This window comes from Triticum urartu, chromosome 3 (genome assembly GCF_003073215.2).
Source record: "Triticum urartu cultivar G1812 chromosome 3, Tu2.1, whole genome shotgun sequence".
In the NCBI taxonomy this organism is placed as follows: Eukaryota; Viridiplantae; Streptophyta; class Magnoliopsida; order Poales; family Poaceae; genus Triticum; species Triticum urartu.
In genome coordinates this window covers 310,784,475-310,796,481 of record NC_053024.1, presented here as the reverse complement: position 1 = coordinate 310,796,481, position 12,007 = coordinate 310,784,475, and the positions used below count along the sequence as shown (strand labels likewise).

The window sequence follows — 12,007 nt, the reverse complement described above, 5'->3', positions numbered from 1 at the left end:
ATTTGATGTTCTGATAATCCTTGATGACTCGAGAACAGTCGAGCTACGCTTACCAGAAATTTTCATCTTGCATGTTAAATAGCCATTGCTCCTGTAATCCATCTTTGACCCAAGTGAGAATACCATACTACAGGTACAATCTTATAGGATTAGCAGCTACTCTTGGTGAGGCATTTTTCCGATGCATAGATGGTTCCTCTGTCATCCTTGCTCTTATGGAGAATGTGCAAGTTATGGAGTTTCGTCATTTGCGCCAACTCATGCACCTTGCTGTTGTTCCTTTGGTTAAATATTGCCCTGCTGAACTATGGCAGATATGGACAGCGAACCTTTTGCAGCCAATATTTGTTCATTGTCAGCAAGCTCTTGATTATTCATGGTCCAGTCTTCTACGCGAGGGACGAGCTAAGGTTCCTGATAGCTTCGGTAATCTTTCTGGGTCAGAACTTAAGGTTGAGGTGATGGAAGAGAAGCTGTTACGAGACTTGACTCGTGAAGTTTGTTCTGTGCTTTGGGTTTTAGCATTACCTGGTTTGAACAGTGGACTTCCATCTTTGGAACAACTTGGACCTGTCAACCGGATTGATTCTTCTCTTAAAAGTCTGGAGTCATTTGCTTCCAGCTCTCTTACCGGGTACTGGGAAATTTTCTTGCCACATATATGTGTTTACCTTAGTTCTGAAATTTCATCGAGTAACATCTCAACAAATGAACAAAGACTGACTGGTACTAATCATTTGCAGATTTCTTATGCTTAATGTTGGCACTGCCCTTCCTGCTTTGAGAATAACTGTTGAAGTGTTCAGTTGGACAGATAGTGAAGCAGTGACTAAAGTAATACCCTTTTGTGGTGCATTGATTCACCTTGCCGTTGCAACAAACCGGGCTGAGCTGAGGCAGTTTGTTGGGAACGATCTATTTTCGTCTATAATACAGGGCTTATCTGTTGAGTTGAATGCCGTTGTTAGTGCAGAGCTTATTGGACTTTGTCGAGAAATATATCTTTATCTGTCAGACAAAGATTCTGCACCTAAACAGGTATTTTTTCTGAGATCATGACAGAGTATCTAGTTACTTGATGAAAATATGTGATTTGAGAATTATATCTTAGACAACTGTTTCTACCTCTCCAAGAGGTATTTAGACCCTGGAAGTGATTCTTATGCTATACATAAGATTGAGTGCTATCAAAGCTATAGCTAATTACTTGGTGTAAATAACTACGGTTTATATAACTATTGCTCTTTTTTTGGACGACTTCGCTATTTAAATCTCATGCACCAACAAGTATAACCAAAAGATCGATCGGACGGGGAAGGTTGGGCAATCCACAAATACTTTAACACCCCCTCTCTTGTGTCTCGATAAGGCCTAAACGTGGGCATAAGGAGGATTTTTAAAATTTATTTTAATTGCGATGTTGGCCAAGTCAAATGCATCAAGGACGGAGCAGACCAACTCCTGGTGAAGGTCGAAGAGATTAAGCATATATGGCGGGGGGACTTCGACAAGCTGTTCAATGGGGAGAATGAGAGTTCTACCATTGAAGTGGACGACTCCTTTGATAAGACCAGCATGTGTTCTGTGCGGCGAATCTAGGAGTCTGAGGTCAAGGAGGCTTTAAAAGGATGAAAGGAGGCAAGGCGATGGGCCCTGATTGTATACCCATTGAGGTGTGGAAAGGCCTGGGGGACATAGCGATAGTATGGCTAATCAAGCTTTTTAACCTCATTTCTTGGGCAAACAAGATGCCAGAAGAACGGAGACGGAGTATATTAGTACCAATCTTCAAGAGCAAGGGGGATGTTCAGACTTGTACTGATTACCGTGGAATTAAGCTGACGAGCCATACAACGAAGCTATGGGAGAGAGTCATTGAGCACCGTTTAAGAAGAATGACAAGTGTGACCAAAAATCAGTTTGGTTTCATGCCTGGGAGGTCGACCATGGAAGCCATTTTCTTGGTACGACAACTTATGGAGAGATACAGGGAGCAAAAGAAGGACTTGCATATGTTGTTCATTGACTTGGAGAAGGCCTATGATAAGATACCACGGAATGTCATGTGGTGGGCCTTGGAGAAACATAAAGTCCTAGCAAAGTACATTACCCTCATCAAGGACACCTCATCAAGGACATGTGTGGTAATGTTGTGACCAGTGTTTGAACAAGTGATGTTGACATTGATGATTTTCCGATTAAGACTGCATCAGGGGTCAGCTTTGAGACCTTATCTTTTTGCCTTGGTGGTGGATGAGGTCACAAGGGATATACAAGGAGATATCCCATGGTGTATGCTCTTTGCAGATGATGTCGTGCTAGTTGACGATAGTCGGACGGGGGTAAATAGGAAGTTGAGTTATGAAGACAAACCTTGGAATCGGAAGGGTTTAGGCTTTAGTAGAACTAAAACCGAGTACATGATGTGCGGTTCCAGTACTACTAGGCGCGAGGAGGAGGAGGTTAGCCTTGATGGGCATGTGGTGCCTCAGAAGGACACCTTTTGATATTTGGGGGCAATGTTGCAGAAGGATGGGGGTATTGATGAAGATGTGAACCATTGAATCAAAGCCGGTGGGATGAAGTGGCGCCAAGCTTCTGGCATTCTCTGTGACAAGAGAGTGCCACAAAAGCTAAAAGGCAAGTTCTACAAGACGGCGGTTTGACCTGGAATGTTGTATGGCGCTGAGTGTTGGCCGACTAAAAGGCGACATGTTCAACAGTTAGGTGTGGCGGAGATGCGTATGTTGAGATGGATGTGTGGCCACACGAGGAAGGATCGAGTCCGGAATGATGATATACGAGATAGAGTTGGGGTAGCACCAATTGAAGAGAAGCTTGTTCAACATCATCTGAGATGGTTTGGACATATTCAGCGCAGACCTTCAGAAGCTCCAGTGCATAGCAGACGGCTAAAGCGTGTGGAGAATGTGAAGAGAGGTCAGGGTAGACCGAATTTGACATGGGAGGAGTCCGTAAAGAGAGATCTGAAGGAATGGAGTATCACCAAAGAACTAGCTATGGACAGAGGTGCGTGGAAGCTTGCTATCCATGTGCCCGAACCATGAGTTGGTCATGAGATCTTATGGGTTCCACCTCTAGCCTACCCCAACTTGTTTGGGACTACAGGCTTTGTTGTTGTTCTTGTTGTTGTTGTTGGTTATGGGTTGACTATCTAATTGTCGAGGCGGTAGTGATAGTATCTTGTATCTAACTATGCTTGCTCTAATGACTTGTCCTTTCTCCCGTTAAAAGGTGGGTACCTTTCCCTAAATCTTCTCCCATGCATGATGTTCTCCGGTTCTTTGTATTCCAGATCTCTCTTAACCGAAGAATAGAAGCTTGAGAAGGAATACTGCTAAAAACCTACTTCTCTCTCAAATAAAAACCTAGTTCACTCGCTAAGCATCCATGGCTGAATTGTGAAAGCGTCGACCAACCTATAATTCACTCGGTAACGCATCGATGGCTTAATGGTGAAAGCACCCACCAACCTAGTTCACTTGCTAAAGCATCCTTGGCTGAATGGTGAAAGTGCCCACCAACCTAGTTCACTCGCTAAAGCATCCATAGCTGTTGTCCTGTATTGATCAGGGTGGTATATGGTGGCATAATTACCACTAACCAACTATCCATCAACTGACTCGGTAGACACCCTTCCGTTAACGCCAAGAGCCGTTGTTAGTAAGAGGTCTTTTTTCCTTTCTTGTAGAAGTTTTTTATGCTGCGCAGGTTGACCTATCCAAGATACAAATTCTTGTATGTAGTTGCCAGTAAAAACTCGAGTTTGTTATTATGGGTAGTTCCTACAAAGAATCAGACTAATGATGTATACAATGCTTGAGTTATTGACTATATAAAGCAGATTGAGTAGTGAAGTCCATTGGCCCCTTACCTCAAGTCGGGATAAGAAGATAAATTGTACATTTCCTTGTTTAAACATGAGTTCAAACTCATTTCCCGTGCATCCAACAGGAACTGAACCCGCAAATTTACCACCAAGCGAAGCCAGTGGTTTCTTGGTCATGACTCATGACCTGCTAAAACGAAAGTGACATTAAAGAGTGTTCGAAACCTTGCTTGTAGACTTGCGAAAGCTGGCCGCTGTAGGTACCATGGCCTTCTCAACGCACGGCCTTCTTGTCTCGCGTTGGTCTCTACTCGCTAGGTGGAGCCCCTGTGGGACTCAAGCAACTTGGGCGACGTGCATTGGTTAGACCGCTCCATGCTTGCATCCCTGCGCCGCTATATCTTGGAGGCCCATCCGACAATCAACCTTTCCAACTTGAGCTAGCATGCCCCTCCTGGGCTATCAATCTTTGGCGCAAGGGTATCGTCGAGCGGGCCATCATTGTGTAGAAGCAGGGTTTGTGGTAAGGGCCGTCAAGTCCTGCTAATCTAATATTAATGATGCACACTTGTATTTTAATTAGACTAGCGCAATGCCCGTGCGTTGCTACGAAGCCATAAAAACAATGAATCACCAATGGCTTAGGAGATCATGATAAGATGATGGTGTCTTGCGCCTATTGCATGGTTCACGATTAAAAAGAGAGTGCAAATATAACAGAAGATCATGTTGCAGTCGCTAAAGAGTCTCGAGCGACCATAGTAGGTCCTTTGCAAGATTCTAGTGAGATGCATTTTGAAATCGGGACATAGGAGAATGGGCGTGAGTAAGTTGAATGCACAAGATCAAAGATTAGATAGGAGGACAAAATCTATCGTTGCATTGAATTGTAATTTGTTTGCCCTCTTCTGCTATGACATGGAACCGAAAGAGTTTGTTGGGCAGAGGAACTAAAATCACGGCGATTATTTTGAATTGGAGGCATACTTGCATTTATAATTTGTGTTCCTATAAGAATGTTATTATCACAATAGGGTAGCAGTGTATTTGTTTACTTGGGATGGTTCCCACACCTAGTAGAAGTAACATTTGTTTATTTATGTCTCTTGGAAGGTTGCTACTCCCACATGTGGGCAGTGCATTTGTTTATTTGTGTGATCCCACATGTGAACTCACCACCAACTCCAACATTTATAAGTAGGAAAGATTAATGGAGTTTAATTTTTACCTTGGGATTCTTGGTGATGCCTGAGCGTGTATCTAGTGCTTCCTCCTAGCCTCAGGCCACCTGAGCGTAAGGGCAAAGGATACTTAGGTTTTGGTGGTTAATGTCCCACGAGGAACGTGAGTGGGTTGTTGTGGCTTCGATGCCATCCCAAGGCTCTTGCAATACCCGATTTCGCTCCACAGCTAGTTTGCCTGCAGTATGTTTTACCGTGGTTCACTCTCGTCAGCTATCCGAGGGCAATCATTTTCCAGCCGGAGGTAGGGATGAAAGTATAGGGTAGTTTACCTCTTAGCCCTCCCATCCTCTTCTCGAATGTTGTCTGATATCGGAGCTGAAGCACTAGTTGTGTTCCAGGAATGTCTTATCGTGGCATGCCTCGAGATTTTGAGGTGCTGTTTTGGGCACGTGTGAAAAAAGACTCGTAAGTTAGCGAGAAAGAGGAGGGTCTCAGTAGGACGATTTTATTGTTCTATCTAGTCCGAAAGCTAGGTTGCTACTCCGAGTACAACAAACCCTTCTACCTCCTTGTATACATGCCTTGCCGTTCTCGCTCACCTTTTTTTGATTGGGGACTTGGGGTGATTTCGAGGTGCTGTTTTGGGCAGATGTGAAAAAAGACTCGTAAGTTAGCGAGAAAGAGGAGGGTCTCAGTAGGACGATTTTATTGTTCTATCTAGTCCGAAAGCTAGGTTGCTACTCCGAGTACAACAAACCCTTCTACCTCCTTGTATACATGTCTCGCCGTTCTCGCTCACCTTTTTTTGATTGGGGACTTGGGGTGGTTCCTTATCACATGTCAACATTATTTATTCGACATTATTTGTTCCATGACGTGAAACATGACCATCAACTTATGCATGTGCTAGTCTAATAGTCATGTGTCCTCACATGAATTCTGACTAGGGACTAGTTTAGAATAATCACTCAAGCATAGAGTTTCACAAGCAACTATGATCGCCTCTAGGGCATATATCTATCAACTGATATTATTCAAGGAACATCTAATAAACCATGGATACTAGTAATATTATTCAATGAACATTCAATAAACCATGGCTATACTGAAATATAATCTTCTATGATTGCCTCTAGGGCATATATCTAACAGTTGGCATGTTCTATCAGACATCTGAATTGTTTCCGAGTAAGTGGGATATATGTTTTATACTCCCTCCGTCCACGAATAAGTGTACATCTAGCTTTTGTCCTAAGTCAAAGTTTTAAATTTTTGAAAAACTATATAGAAAAGAGTAGTAACATATATGACGCAAAATTGGTATATTATGAAAGTACATTTCAAAACGGATCTACTGATACTAATTTAGTGCCATAAATGCTGCTACTTTTCCCTAAAAAGTTGGTCAAAGTTTTAAAACTTAGGACAAAAGCTAGATGTACACTTATTTGTGGGCGGACGGAGTAAGCATCAAGGGTACCTGTAACATGCTTAGAAGCTTCTGAAGCTACAATCCAGTCTACATGTGGCTGTATGTATGTTGAAGCAAGAGCCTAAGGGTGTGTTTGGTAGCCTGCATGGAGGGTGCATGAGCCTAAAAGTTCAACATCGAACCCACTTTTCGCTGTTTGGTAGGGTGCATGGGCTCCTGTGGGCTGTGCTCAACTGATGCAAAAAGGGCCCTCAACTATGCTCGCTCGAGCACCCCAAGCGAGGCGAGCCGGGGTCAGCTAAGCTGCGTTCGACCCACGACCCCCCTCGAACGACCACCCCTCCCGAACCCCGGCTCCCTCGTGACCCCATTTTTTGTCCTAGCCGCCCCTCTTCAACCTCGTCGCCGCCGCCGTGGAGGTAGCGCCTCCACCCTTCCTCCGTTCTTTCACCTCCTTCTCCCTCCCCCCTTCCTTACTAACTTCCACTACCCCCCTCCTCCTCCAGCTGCCACGCCTGAGCTCCGGCCAGTTCGTCCACCCCCGTGGCGACGGCGACTGGCGGCGAGCGAGGCCTCGCGGGGCTGCGCTCACGGCGGACGCGGGCGTGACGTGGGGCCGCAGTAGACGCGGGAGTTCGCCAACGAGCTGCTGCTGCTGGTCAACAGGATGGAGGTCGACCGCGTGCTCCGCGCTATGTGCCGCCGTAGTGCCTGACAGTGGTCCTCGATCTGGAGATGCTGCCGCCGTTGCACCTCACACACTCCCCGTTGATCCATTCCTCACTCCGTTTCACTTGTTCCTTCCTCTTGATTTTGATTGGAATTGGTAATAGTTCTGCTGCTTGATGCATTCGTCCGGTTCAGTAGGTTCAGTAGTAGTAGCAGCACTACTGAAGCACAAGAAGAAATCGATTTCTTCAGTTTTATGCAATTGTTATTGTTTAACTGGAATCCAATGAAGCTATCTAATATGAATCTAGTGATGTTATATTGCTGAGATTATGTTTATTGCTCCAATATGCTGAGATATGAATCTAGTAATTGTTTCTTCATATTTATATATAGCCGAAATAATCTTTCATTGTTCAGATTATGTTGAAACGGTGATGTTTTATTGCTTGAATGATTAGTGAAATTTAGAAATATTGTTCGAAATTGTATTAGCATAAAAAACTTTGTTGATGCAGCCTACCTCAGATACAGCCTACCAAACAGTCTCGACAGAGCATGTCTCAACACATACATCACAACCAAACAACTGCACATGCGTGTACCCAGCATGTCTAGACTTGACATGTCTCAAAGAGGAACATCATGTCTCAACCTGCGCATCAAAATGCCAAACACACCCTAAGCCTAAGCCTAAGTACCTTCACCCGCCTGGGCATAGTTGGCTTAGCAAAGTGTTAAGCGGCTGTGGTTGCGCCCTTGGGTACTACAGGATAATTTTCTCTTCCTGCCTCAGTGCCTCCACCTTTCTCTGGACCTCCACCATCATCATCACACCAAGCTCCAAGAGTAAATGGTTTCCAATGTCTCCCATGTTGCTACTGCATTTGTGTTGGCCTCCACCATCCTAGCGATGGATATGGTGAAACAGATACCATTCGCCATGCAACCATGGTTGGACTAGTGCTATTCCACATACGCCATTCAGTACTTATCTTATCAACAGGTTCAACACAGGTTTCCTGCAAGTGGTGCTCCACTCCTTTTGTCCCAAGGATCAGCTTGGCCCTTAGACCAACTCAAGTAGTTCTTGCTCCCATCTAACTCGACGACCTCATTTGGCATTAACTTCAGCTTCAGCTCAGGAGCAACCTTGCCAGTTCTTGCTCCCCTCTAATGTTAGTGCACAGCTAGTATAAATTAATGTGACGCACTTCAATCTGCCTAGAACTATTGCCATTGAATTGGAAGCGGGACGGGTTCGGGCGCCGCCCTGCACCCCTACTAAGTTGTAAATGAGGAATTTTCTCCATGTCCTCTCCTGGACACAACCTTTATTTGTATTGTATTTACAGTTAGGTCCTGGTACAACACTACTACAACAATACTCGTCAAAAGATGAGGTGACCATGATGATGTTACAAGTTGCAAGGGAGCACTACTGCAACTGGAGCCATGAAGAGTTGACTTGCAGGAGCAGCAATGGCGTCCCACAGTAGCTGCAGGTCTGAGACCAAATAAATCCTCCAGGTAGGGCTACAAAGAAGACAACCCAAAGTCCGATATATGTACATGGATGTTCCACAACCAAAGCCCGGTCTATGTGCAGGTCTGACGTATGGATGGCTTCAAGGTGGTAGAGAATGTGGGGTTATATTTGGACTTGAGTTATAATCATGTGGATAGCGTACAAGTCAGTGTCCGTGCCGGACACTTGGCACCCCAAGCCTCCTATATAGGGGGGGATGCCGTAACTCATGAAACGTGATACCAACGACCACGCGAGGTGAGGCAGCATGCCCCGGATCCTAGGCAGCTACTGTTGCGGTATGGCGTCGTCTATGATCTTGCATGGTGTGGTTTTTTTGAACATTGCGGTGGGAACATGAGGTAGGTTAAGCCGTTTTTTTAATAAACTGGTCATTTGTAAGGTTTTTGGCCTGGTTTTTTTCTTATAAATGGGGTCATTCCTGGTTCTTTATGAAATACAGGAACAATCCTGCACTTTTGAGTAATAATAAATACTATTGTGAGTAAGCTGCAAGTTGTGTTTGTAGACCTTGCCATGACATTGGTTAAACCTTATTAGAGGTTGATTATGTGGAAACATTTAAGGGGCTCCGGTACAGTGTAAGTGAAAATACGTTGAATTTGCCATGTTCTTGTGCCTTGATTGCTACTACTGTTCTTTTCATTACTAATAGTAGAGCATTTTAATCTTGTGACTGTTGAGCATTCAGACTTATAATAAGTACTTGCATGTAGGTTCTTCTATCCCTCTCAGACATGAAGCAGGAAGATTTGCTAGCTTTTGATGATTGTTTGAGCAAAACTGCTAGTCCAAAAGAGCAGAAGCAACATATGAGGAACTTACTTCTGCTAGCTACAGGGAACAAGTTAAAAGCTCTTGCCTCTCAAAAGACCACCAATATTATCACCAATGTTACAAGTGAGCAAACTGAATCACATGATTTTCATTTTTATTGCATAATATTTGACGAGTCAATTATTTTATCAGTACATAGTTAAAAAACAGCACCTTTTCTTTTTCCCATCTGTAGTTTTTTAGTCTGTTGTTATTGAGAGTTGGTTTAATGGAACTCTTTTCTGTTTCTAGTGATATTTCTGTGACTAGCATTTTTCATTCTTCCATCTACAGTAAGCATTTTCTTTCGCTTACTAGATTTGTTTGTGATGCTATGTTGTGTTGTGAAATAAATCTAGAGCGGATTTTGGAAGTTTACTCTGCCATGCACTGACAAACATTGCTTTATTTCACATCCAGGTCGAAATCGGGGCACTGTAGCACACCATGGACCCAGTGCTGAAGAAGACGATCACATTGGATTAGCTGGACTATCATAGGAATGACCTGCTGAAGTTGTGGTTGTGTACAAAATGACGAAAAGATGGTTTTAAACTTGGTATTGTGGTAAATAATTGTGAAAAACCAGATTCTTGCAGCATTTTTTTTCTTGAATATGCAAGCATGCGTATCATATATTAAAGGAGGGTGAAGAATCCATCCACATCAAAATGTTACATATAACAGTTAGGGCTGGGCATTCGGTTCCCCCGAACTGATTGGTTCGGTGCTTTGGGTAATTGAGAAATTTGGTTTACTGAAATTGCAGACTGATCGGTTTCCTCCAAAAGTACAACCGAGACTTCAGTCCACTGGAACTTTGCTTCAGTCCTCGGTTAAGACCGAGCAGAACTGATCTGCAAGAAAGCAATGATAAATTTGATGGGGAGGGCACTTCCCTTTGCCCTCTCGAGTTGCCACCATAGGTTAAACCTTGCTTGGTGAGAGAAATGGGACAAGAAAGGAATGCCCGTCCGCAAGCTTGCCTGCGACCTCGGTGCGCCCCTTGCTTGATGAGTTCTGACCAGGTGGTACTTCCTCTAGCTACGGCCCATGGGCGCGTGCCACTTCCGTGGTGAGCCGGCGAGATGGGGCTGCGATTGCGAGCCATCTAGATGGGGCGGCGGGGTTAATGTTTAAGTCAAAAGATCAACTTGTATTGATATATGACTGGAAGAGATGCGTCGAACAGGCTCGATGGTTCGAACAGTCATATCGTAGGTCCGTTGCTAATTACAGGGATGCAACAGTTAGAAAGAGAGACGCGTTCGTTGCTATGCTGTTCAAACAAGTGGAGATTTTCCCTCCAATTAATACATGCTAATTAATCACAACACTCACCCTAATCTATGTTTGTCCATACTAAATTGCCATATGATCATCAGGTAGAATCGTCATCATGAAAGACTGCATAGGTTGCATCGTCACCTCAAAAGGATTCTTCTCCAGCAATTCTTCATTAATATTCTTGATGAGAACCTGAAACATAAAACTCACAGACAGAAAGAAATGTATTATGATATTTCAAACATGTATAATTCAGGGAGACCTGATTCTTGCAAGTCCCGAAGTCGTCGCATACCAATTTCATGAACATATTTCTGGAATGTAGAATTTGGTAGACTTGGTAAATAAATCAGCATCGCATGATTTAATTTGTAAGATGTTTATTTTTCCCCTTTTCTGAAGATCATGGGGAAAAATCACTTAGGAGAAATATGCTTAGTGATATTACTCTTGATGTATCCTGTTTGCATCTGTGTAACACAACCCGCATTATCTTCGTACATAATGGTAGGTGATTCTATAGAACCAATTCCACGTGATTGTTGTATGTGGTTTATCATTCTGCTTAGCCATACACATTCGTGTGATGTCTCAAATAATGAAATTATTTCATAATGATTGGTAGATGTTGTCACCAGAATTTGTTTAGAAGACTTCCATGATATGGGAGTTCCATCACGTAGGAAAACAAAGCCGGTCTGTGATCTGGCATTATGGGGATTAGATAAATAGTCAGCATCGGCGTATCCAATCATATTAGAGTCTCGATTTCTCTGGAACTGGAAAAATGGGCCAAGATCCTTTGTGCCTTGCGCTATGTCTACCAAGTAGATTCATGGCAAATGCGAGGTCATGTCTCGTGCAATTTGCAAGATACGCGAGCGCTCCAATGGCACTGAGATATGGAACCTCAGGTCCCAATATTTCTTCTCCGTCATCCCTTGGCCTGAACGGATCTTTCTGTACATCTAGAGAGCGAACCACCATGGGAGTTTTAGATGGGTAGGATTTGTCCATATTGAATTTCTTCAATATTTTTTGGATATAAGCAGCTTGATGCATCATGATTTTCGAGGTAAGGTGCTCAAGTTGAATACCTAAGCAAAATTTGGTTTTATCCAAATCCTTCATCTCAAATTTCATCTTTAGGTGATTGCGTGCTTGATCAATGTCTTGTGTGTTGCGAATGATGTTGAGATCATCGACGTACACTGAAATGA

The 12,007-nt window shown here is 43.6% G+C and overlaps 1 protein-coding gene across 5 annotated transcripts in view; it reads left to right on the top strand.

Annotated features, from left to right (window-relative positions):
- Positions 1–10,177, top strand: part of LOC125543891 (protein HASTY 1) — a 28,004-nt gene extending 17,827 nt beyond the window's left edge. For 3 of the 5 annotated variants that reach the window (XM_048707389.1, XM_048707388.1, XM_048707387.1), the window contains exons 19-22: positions 134–634; positions 744–1,038; positions 9,401–9,584; positions 9,921–10,177. In XM_048707389.1, the coding sequence (XP_048563346.1) occupies positions 134–634; positions 744–1,038; positions 9,401–9,584; positions 9,921–10,000 (1,060 nt within the window). In that variant the 3' untranslated portion in view covers positions 10,001–10,177. Of the gene's footprint in view, positions 1–133; positions 635–743; positions 1,039–8,490; positions 8,666–8,744; positions 9,026–9,400; positions 9,585–9,920 lie in introns of those variants that run through there. The other 2 variants (XR_007299007.1, XR_007299008.1) reach the window with 2 other exon arrangements.
- The last annotated feature ends 1,830 nt before the right edge of the window (positions 10,178–12,007 follow it).